This window comes from Euleptes europaea, chromosome 12 (genome assembly GCF_029931775.1).
Source record: "Euleptes europaea isolate rEulEur1 chromosome 12, rEulEur1.hap1, whole genome shotgun sequence".
In the NCBI taxonomy this organism is placed as follows: Eukaryota; Metazoa; Chordata; class Lepidosauria; order Squamata; family Sphaerodactylidae; genus Euleptes; species Euleptes europaea.
Genome location: NC_079323.1, coordinates 19447500 through 19457692, shown reverse-complemented (window position 1 = coordinate 19457692; position 10193 = coordinate 19447500). Strand labels below are relative to the sequence as shown.

The 10193-nt window shown below is 45.4% G+C and overlaps 1 protein-coding gene across 1 annotated transcript; it reads right to left on the bottom strand.

Moving 5' to 3' along the window:
• Positions 1–7768: 7768 nt before the first annotated feature.
• On the bottom strand, positions 7769–8378 carry C12H11orf87 (chromosome 12 C11orf87 homolog). The gene has a single exon (XM_056858643.1). The coding sequence runs from the start codon at positions 8349–8351 to the stop codon at positions 7890–7892; it is 462 nt and encodes a 153-aa protein (XP_056714621.1). The 5' UTR covers positions 8352–8378; the 3' UTR covers positions 7769–7889.
• Between the last annotated feature and the right edge of the window lie 1815 nt (positions 8379–10193).

Sequence of the window (10193 nt, the reverse complement as noted above, 5' to 3'; positions counted from 1 at the left end):
GACTTATCTACAATTGGAATTTGTTGAATTTTCTCTAAGCATTTGTTTATTTTGGAACTTTACCTGGTGAATTGACAACCTGTATTTTGTTTAAGTTAGAGATTGATGTCAGAAATCTAGTTGTATTCAATGATATTTTTTGATGAGAGGTACTACTGTATGCTTGTGTATATTTGATATTTCTAGTACCTTCATTCCCCCTAGATTTTATTGTTTACAGTATCCTGTTTCCAACAGTTGCTTACCAGATGCCCATAAGCAGGATATGAAGACAACGCCCCCAGCATCCAACCTCTGAAAGCAGAGGTTTCATTTAGCTATCGTAGCTGATAGACCTATCCCCCATGAATTTGTATTTTTAAAAAGATGTCTAAGCTAGTTTCCCTCGCTACATCTCCCGAAAGAGCATTCGTAACTAAGCATTATGGCTGCTGTTTCACTTTGGTTAAACTATATTAACATCCTCGTCTTGCAAACTGGGTCAAACAGTTCTCATCTAGCCCTGGAAATTAATTCCAGAGTGGTGGCTGTATTTATTTCTTGTAACAAAACAAAACAAAGGCAAAACATCCTGCGGCACCTTGAAGACCAGAGAACATACGAGCGTGGTGTAGTGGTTAAGAGCAGTGGTTTGGAGTGGTGGACTCTGATCTGGAGAACCGGGTTTGATTCTCCAGTCCTCCACATGAGCGGCGGAGGCTAAACTGGTGAACTGGATTTGTTTCCCCACTCCTACACATGAAGCCAGCTGGGTGACCTTGGGCTAGTCACACTCTCTCGGCTCCACCTATTTCATAGGGTGTCTGTTGTGGGGAGGGGAAGGGAAGGTGATTGTAAGCTGGTTTGATTTTTCCTTAAGTGGTAGAGAAAGTCGGCATATAAAAACCAACTCTTCTTCTTCTTCTAAGGCAGGGGTCCCCAACATTTTGGAATCTGGGGGCTCCTTTGGAATTTTGAGAGGGGTGGTTGCCACCGGAGGCAAAGCCAAACTCAAAATGGCTTCCACAGGAGGCGGAGTCAAATGGGATACCTCTCTCCTCAAAGCTCCTGAGAACAAGAAAAGCCTGAAGGGGAATAAAACCACAAACTGACTAAAAAAAAGCCCAGTCCTCTCAATCCATCAGAAAACCTTTTCATTTCAATGAGGTCAGCCAAAAACCAGCCCCGACTTACAAAAGCTTGGTGGTGGGGGGGGGGGACGCCAATGCAAGTACTGGCAGATGCCACAGTGCCCATGGGCACAATGTTGGGAAACCCTGCACGAAGGTGTCAGCTTTTGGTGGGCCAGAATCTAATTTATCAGTGAAGTGGTACCATAGGTTGGCTTTTATATATACACATGGAGTACAATGAAGAAACGGGGTGAGGGAGGGGATTGTAAATCATATGCCCAACTGGCCATGAAATGCAATGTGTTACCAGCAGTCTGTCACAGTTCTATGCACAGGCAAAGAACTTCTTTGCTGCATTGGACAAATTAGGTTGTAGCCCATGAAAGCTAACGTCACGATACATTTGTTAATTTTTAAAGCATTTCTCTTCTGAGAACTGCAGCCCCCACTAAGTACAAAGGGTTATATAATTGTTACTCTAAATTCTTCTTTCAAAAGCCTTGTGAGTTAGGTCATCGTTATCCACATTTAACAGACAATGAAAGCAAGAATGAAAGACAGAAATTCTCCCATTGTTACAATGGCTGTGTTGGGAATGGATCTAAGGATGCCTGAGGATTTCGCAAAATGAGAGGTGTACAATAGCCACTTAGGCATGGACTATATGTTCAACACAATGGGCTGGGAGAGCCCTGAAGTGGAGAGTAGAATGTACCACTACAGACTTCAGGTGGAGGAGCATTGATTTTTAATGCTCTTTACAACACACACAGAGACAGACACACACACAACAGGAAGATTCTAGTCCAGCTGACTTCGCTAGTTTCTAAAAAAATCTACCTCAGGACTCTGCCACTTCTGTCTCCTGAAGGTTTATATCAGGCCTTTGAAACTTATCCATATGGCACCTGTGACCACAAGAGAAAGAGGCCTTCTGGTGCCTCCAGCCAGAGATGAATCCAACACCCCTGCCCAGCCAACTAGGAAATTCAAGGATGCGAAAACCTGCAAAACTGGGCTTGTGGCTGGTATTTATAGATGTCCACTTCCCTTACACCATTATAGGTGCCACATGGTTGGCTTTTACACTGAATGCACCATAAATTAAGGGACAACGGCACAGGGAAACTTAGGTTATGTAAAGACAATCATTTATCTGAGACTTTGAGGAAGAATTTTCCCCACTTATATCTACCATGTCACTAGGGTTGCCAGGTTTTGGGGGCGGAGCCTGAGGAGGGCATGGTTTGGAGAGGGGAGGGACTTCAATGCCATAGAGTCCAATTGCCAACGCGGACATTTTCCCCAGGTAAACTGATATCTATTGGCTGGAAATCAGTTGTAATAGCAGCTCTCCAGCTAGTATCTGGAGGTTGGCAACCCTACGTGTCACTAGCCAAGACCCAACACCAGTAGCTCAATAACTCTACAAGCCTGCACAGCTTGAAAACCACCAAGGCTTGGATATAGTTCATCAGCTATGAATTGTGGCTTGCCATAACTCGAGAGATATCTTGGGTTTTCCTGTCTGCTTGGGACTGCAAAAATATCTGATCATGCAGCTGGCAGGGTAAAAACACATGGCTGGTGAGCTGCATTTCAAGGTTCAAAAATTCTGCTAGATAGTTATCATATCACCTTTTATAAAAACAATCTTCAAGTACTTGAAAAGCTGTCGTATAGATGGATGGTGCCGAGTTGTTTTCTGTTGCCCTGGAAGGTCGTACCAGATCCAATGGGTTGAAATTAAATCAAGTTTCCGTCTAAACATTGGGAAGAATTTTCTAACAGTTAGAGTGGTTCCTCAGTGGAACAGGCTTCTGCGGGAGGTGGTAAGCTCTCCTTCCATGGAGGTTTTTAAGAGGTGAGATGGCCATCTATCAGCAATGCTGATTCTATGACCTTAAGCAGATGATGATGCCCTGACCTGGATGGCCCAGGCTAACCTGATCTCGTCAGATCTCAGAAGCTAAGCAGGGTCAGCCCTGGTTAGTATTTGGATGGGAGACCACCAAGGAATACCAGGGTTGCTGTGCAGAGGAAGGCACTGGCAAACCACCTCTGTTAGTCTCTTGCCATGAAAACCCCAAAAGGGGTCGCCATAAGTCGGCTGCGACTTGAAGGCACTTTACACACACAAGCAGATGATGAGAGGGCATCTTGGCCATTTTCTGAGCATGGAGTAGGGGTCACTGGGGGTGTGGGGGGAGAGGTAGTTGTGAGTTCCCTGCATTGTGCAGGGGGTTGGACTAGATGGCCCTGGTGGTCCCTTCCAACTCTATGGTTCTATAAACAGAATGGAGGAAGAAAAGGAAATCCTCACTGTGGGAAGAAATGCCTGTGCACATCTTTTTCCAACTTGCTGCACCTCTCCTCATCCCATTCAAATGGTGAGATGGAAAGACTGCCAAAGCCTCCTAGTCTAGCCAATTTTGTCTCAAGGGACCCTTTGTAGCCTTTCTCCCCCTTCACTCCACAAAAGGCTACATGGATGCCTATTTGGATATGCACCAATCTTTTCACATGCAAGTTGTTGTTTTTTAAGCTTTAAAAGCATTTTTTTAAAAAACATATTAGTCAGTGGAGAGGGAATGTGTTATCCATCATGGGCTCTCTTCCAAAAGATACCACACAACAAAATGTAGTTATGCTTCTGGGGATTTGGTTTCTCTAGGGTAAACCCTCGAGCACCACAAACATACACACACACAGAGAGAAAGCCACCCCAAAAACCATTTGACCGCAGTGAGATAGGAGCCCCCAATAATCTGTTATCATAAGCAATGTTCCAGCATTGTGCTGCGGTCTCCCTTGAAAGCTGCAAGTGACCTCAGACTCCCCAAACAGTTAATACAAGCCCTTCTTCAGCTGTTCTGATTCGGAGAAAGAAAGAGAGCAAGGCAGCAAGCTGAGGAATTGTCGGCCTTATTAATACTGAATGCTAAGTGGAGAAGTTTCGTTGTAGCTGTAGGGTTTTGAAGCAATTGATTTGACAGAACCTCTGCGCCTTAAATCCATTTGGGGGGGGGGAAGCATTCTAGATACTCTTCTCTTAGTTTGTGCATTATTCCATAGAAAATGAAAAGAAAATTGACATACCTTAATACCATGATCTTGCTTTCCTAAAACTGTACAAATTAAACATTTCAAAGCCAGTCATGCTTGGAAATTATTTTTATAATCCAGAAGACTTCATTAACTTTTACTGCCTTCATTTGTTGTAATAATTTGCATGCCTGGCATCTTGTGTGTGTGTGTGCGTGTGTATGTTTTAAACATTCTGGGTTGCTTGTTTATTTTAAAGTAACCCTTGAAGTAACAGACCATTTCTCTGCGAAATAAAGCCAAATTTAGTCATAAACCATTTTTATGCACACATACAAAGATATTTTAAAAGCTAACTAACAACCCAACTTTTTTTGCTAAGCTATAAATGCTATTAATTGTTATCATTTCCATTTTAAAATGCAGAGCTGTCTGTATGTTCTGAGGTATCTTTTTTTGTCCCTTCCTCATAAATGGCACACATTTATAATTGCAATAAGGGTTAACAGGCAGTACACCTCTGGTGAATTACTGAGTGCATAAAACAGGAAGGAAAGTGATTGATTTCATGCACTAGAAGGACAGAATCGCCAGCCTGAAATGCCCTGGAGTAATCCAGAGCTTCATATTGCTTTTTATTGGTCCTTGGATATTATGGAATATAATTATTCATAAGCAAAACATACAATCCATGGGGAACATAGTGGGTACAATGTAGCCAAAAAAATAAATTTAAGCACTTTCAAGTGCTATTGCTATCAGTGGGAGGAAGTAATGCATATGCTTAATTCTCAAATGGACAGTGTTTAGTTTGTGGCTAGGAATATTAGACTCAGTCCAGCCTTACCTACTACTTTCAGGCACTTCATGAGCTCATACATGCATATACACTGTCCCAAATCCCATTATGACCTTTATCCATATCATGCTGAGGTGGTGAATCTTTACCTAAGCTGCCCCAGGGCCAGTGAAGACACACATCACTTAATGCAAAAATAAATAAATAAAATAAACTCACAAAAAACCCATAATTCCCTGAATTTAGAAAGTTCGCATATCAGGGATTAGGCTAAGCTGGTCTTTTTCATCCCAACATCTAGGTTTCTACATGCAGGGATTCTTTTTTGTACTGAGAAATATTTAATTATTGAAGCCCCTATCTACACTCTGCACTGGTACACTCTAGTCATGTGTTTGCTATCACCACCGCTGTTCACAAGGAGTAAGCCTAAATCCCGTTGAAAATAACCGAATCAGGCATGACTACATTGTTCTGTTAGATTCAATGGGACTATGCCCTACCTCTCATGAAAGCTATTTCTGGGATACAACCAGATCAGACTGCAGGAGTATCTTGCACAGAATCAAAATGGACACCATGCTTTTGGGGAGGGGGAGAAAAGCAATACCATCTGAGAATAACCTGCCAGTTTTATACTGCTGCGTTGCTTTAACATAACTTCCAAAGTATATTTGGCATGATATACCATTCGTGTTTCTGAAGCTTCTTCCTCTGGCTAGATGATAGAGCTCTTGACTAAGATTCTGGAAGCTCAGCAGCAATATCCAATTAGCCAAGAGTGGAAGAAAGAAGAGAAAAATATGAAATAAATCCACTAAACACAGATTGTTGCCAGTTGATATCACAATCACACTGCAGTACAACATGCTGGAACCTGTGCTGCCCATGTACCAAGGCCATCTTCCCTTCTCCCTCTCCAGAGATCTTCTAAAGTCTACATACGAGTTGTCTAAGTGAGCAGAGCATACTTTCAAAAGAGTATGCTTGCCACTGTCACTAGGGAAAAGTGGGAAGAATGTAAAGAGAACATAAATTAAAGATAGGCAGAAAATTACATCCAGTTGGGTCTTTACTTTTTAATGTGTGTCTGGGAGATGTCTTCTTCTATTTATTTCTCTTCGTTGTATTTGCTATTAATTAAAATGTACCTAAGAGCTTCTATTTCTCCTGAAGTTCAGTCATTTGGTTTTAGCTTTAAAACAGCCCACTTCCTTAAGGCAGTTTGCACCCAAAAAAAGGGGGGGGCCTGATATTAGTTGAGCCAAATAAACTGCATTTCCTGCAAGTAACGTTTCTTCTGCTTGAAATAAAGGAGATAAATATTTTTAAAGGCCACCTTGGACCACAATACAGGCAACTTTAAGTACTTTTAAGTTCTAGGGAGAGGTAAATACATAATTATTTCCCATGGAAACAAAGGGGACTTTTTAAAGTATTTAACGATGGATGGAATGCCCCATTTGTTAATCAGTCAAACAATATCAAGCTCAAGCTGTCCCTCAGACGCTTTACTTCATGGTCAAATAATTTGTGACGTTATTCCTTGGGGAAATCACATCAGGCTCTTCTACCAGACTTTTTAGCAGGTGATTCCCAAAAGGAGGACAGGAGGTAAGGAAAAGGTGGTACACTGTCACTACGTAGCAGCCTAGTGTAGGACAGGATAACACCAACAAAACCATATCCTCATCAGAATAGCAGAACATTGCTCTGTGCTGGACTGATGGATAAATTCAGTTTTCAGTGGGGCACACTGCAAATTAGGCGGGACTAAACTACGTCAAAAAGGAATGTGCATAAGGTACAGCATGAAGTTGGTTTCCTTCTATACCAACAAGGTGATTACTTCTTCTTTTTCTGTAATCTGATGATGAAATAAATTACTGCACATCACATTGGCCTCGCTCATCACAAAAAGGTACCTTATTCCAGATTTAATGTAAGAAAAAGGCTTGTTACACTTGAAAATGCCTTGAGAAATAGAGAGAAACAACCCAAAACATTCCTCTGGAGCAACAACCCCACCCCCTCCCATAGATATAGATATAGAAGCATAGCTAGACTGTTCAGAGTTCGCAGCTTTGCAGGGCACAGGATAGGTAATACTGCAGAGAGAAGGAGAGAAATTAACAAGGGGGGAGGAGCATTGGGCAGCAGGGAGGTCAATTTGGACTTACTTGACTTCAGTGGGGCAAATGTTTCAAAAAAGGAAAGAAAAGCAAAACAGTCTCTTAAACAGGAAAGCATGGTAGTGTTAGGGAAGAAAAAGGAAGAAGTGGGTGCAGTTTCTAACCCGAGAAACCTTACAAGAAAGGTCATCTTGCTCTTCAGTTGTAGCAAATGGGGCAAAAAGCCAGCCCCCTGCCCAGTGCCGCTGAACTCCAAATGCGTGTTCAGAATCAGTCTCTTCCTTTCTGTTATCTCTGCCCCCTGACCTCCCCCTCCCCACACACACACCCAGATTTTCCTTCCCCCTTTCATTCTTGGCATTGCTCTTTTTAAAAAATGGTCCTTTAAATACTATTACAATTACGTATAATCCTCAGCGCAAAAGGGTAGGGAAATATTTGAGATCTTTTATATATGTACATCACATCTGTACTGCCCGCATTGTTTCTTTTAGTGCAGATGACTTTATATTTGGTGGCAACTGTGCAGCTTTTCTTTTTCTCATCTTCTCTTAAAAGGGGGGGAATACATAAATGAAGAGATGCATCCTTCCCTTTGCAAAAGTCAAGAAACGCAATACAATTTGTCATGCTCTTGAATTCTGGCTGGCTCGTTCTTGCATTATTAATCGTAGTAATAGTAATAATATTTTTCTTCATCATCTTCTTCAGGATTATAATAATCACTCAAATATGTACAAACCCCAAACAGTGTATTTTGGTGAGGTCTCCACACACACAAAAATAATAAAATCAAGGAAATCAAGACAATACCACTGTTTGCAAGAGCTCTGGAGCATCTGTGTCCAAACAGGATCTTGCAGGATGGGGGTTCTGAGGTTCCAGGGCAGAAGTACACTGGATATTAGAATCCTGGTGGGTTCTTCCGAGGCCGGATGCTTCTCTTCCTTGGGGTATTTCACATGGATCCCCTGACCCTGGGCTGGTGGCGCTGCAGTGGTCCCGCTCGTATTCCTCCTGGGCTTTTTGCATTTTCCGCTTCTTCATCTTCCGCTTGTGGACGTGGAAAGTAATGAGAGAGAGCAGGATGAGGCAAAAGATGAGGACGACCAGGACGATGAGCACAAGAGTGGAAGATAAAGACTGGAAGAGCTGCCCCACTTGCGTGATGCAGGTGCTGCTGGCATTTGAAGAGCCAGATGTCCTATTCAAGAGGCAAGGCGGCAGGGAGAGCCTCAACTCCTTGGAAAGCTTGGCACTCATTGAGGAGGCTTTTAATTTTTTTTAAAAAAACGGAAACCCAAGGAGGAGGATCGTGTTTCTTTCGCTGCAGAACGCTTGAAACTGGGCCGGCAGCAATGTTGCACTCGCTGGAGCGGTGTTGGGGTGGGGGGAGATGCCTCACCTTCAAGCAATCCTTCACGCTCCCTCCCTCCCTCGTTTTCTAGGAGGAAACGGAGATCCAGCCTGCAAAAAGGAAGGGGTGTACCACAGCTTCAATTAAAAAAAAAAAAAGGAGACGAGACACACCCCAAAGCGACCCTCTCAGCTTCTTCGCCCCGTTGCCCCCCTCCACGTCCTCCTAGCCACCCATTCGCCCCCAAAGTGGTAAGACGCCCGTTGTTCTGTACCAGGAACAAGGGATCATTCTGCATGCGGAATCAAGGGACGGGAACCCATCGGGAGACAAAGCGATGGACACCGGCCACCCTATGCAGAGTTGCTCCTGTCTAAACCCATCGATCCCATGGAAATCCAAGTCTGCATAGGATTGTACGGGCGGTGGGGGTGGGAGAGAAGGCACAGCAGTGCCCTGGCTCGAAGCCTGCATCCTCCCAATCCCAGGAGCTGATTCCCTATGGGCAGCCGCCTTAGGCAAAACCAAGTCCAGCGGGGAAGGGAGCAGGGTGGGCAGGGTCAGGCTCGGCAGCCCGGCCGCCTCAAATTACTCAGCCCTATACATATTATCTGACAACTCCTCGTCTCTGTAGAGCTTTTTGCTTGGCTAGATTGAATGCTAACCCTTCTATGGTAATGCAGGGCAGAATTCTGAATATCCCATACTCAGACAGGATCTGCCCTTGCTCTTCTGGCTCTATTGACACATTAGCCCATGCCCTTTTGGAATGCCGCTTTGACGAGGAACTTCGATCGCACTATATTTTCCCCCTTTTAATATACAAATCCAATGCCTCTGTGACTGACATGATGCCTGTTTTACTAAGCGACAGGGACCCCAAGGCTACATTGTCAGTGCCAAGATTGGTTCCAGTCCTTATATCCCTCCAACACTAGACCTATGCTGCTCAAGATCAATGGATCAAGGAGCTTCTAAGGGATAAAAGGGAAGGGACGAATTACTCAGCAGCTCGCGAGTCCCCAGGCTTCCTCCTACCCCGACTTCCAGCGCCGGACAAAGTTTGGACTTTGGCCGGTTCGCGCCCCCCCCCCCAGGGGGCTTCCCCAGGGCAACCCCCCCCTGCCCCTCTCCCCCACCGGGCTGCCCGAGGAGGGAGACCGCTTATGCAAGGCGGAGCAACCCCCCCTTGCTTCCTTCCTGCCCCCCCCCTACCTGGGCTGCCGCTGGCCGTTGACGGGGGGGGGAGCCGAGGGAGCCCCCAGCTGCCGCGCTCGCACAAGGCTGCGGAAAGCGCCGACTGAAGCGGGCAGAGCCGCCGCCGCCGCTTCGGGGAGCTCAGCGCGCAGCCTATAGGCGGGCCGGGCGGTGACGTCACGCGGCTGGTTCCCCACCCCCCCCTCAATCCCCCCACCCCACCAACGGCCGCCCTGCCTGCCTGCCTGGGCTTCTCTCTGCTTTCCCGCCACTCCCCCCCTCCCCACCCCCGGCGGCGCCTCAGCAGCCGCGTTTTGGCGGGCTCCCTCGCGCGCGCGTTTGCGTCCCCCTCCCCCGCTCCAACGGCCAAGCCGGAGTTGCGGCCCTTGGCGCGCGCGCGCGTTTAGCCTGAGGTAACTCTCTTTGGGATGGCGCTGTTAAGTCTGCAGCCCCCCACCCGGGTCAAGCCAGCCTAACAATTCGGTTTCCCTCCTTCACAACAATCCCACTGATTCACGCCACCCCTATCCTTTCCCTCATCATTTCAATCA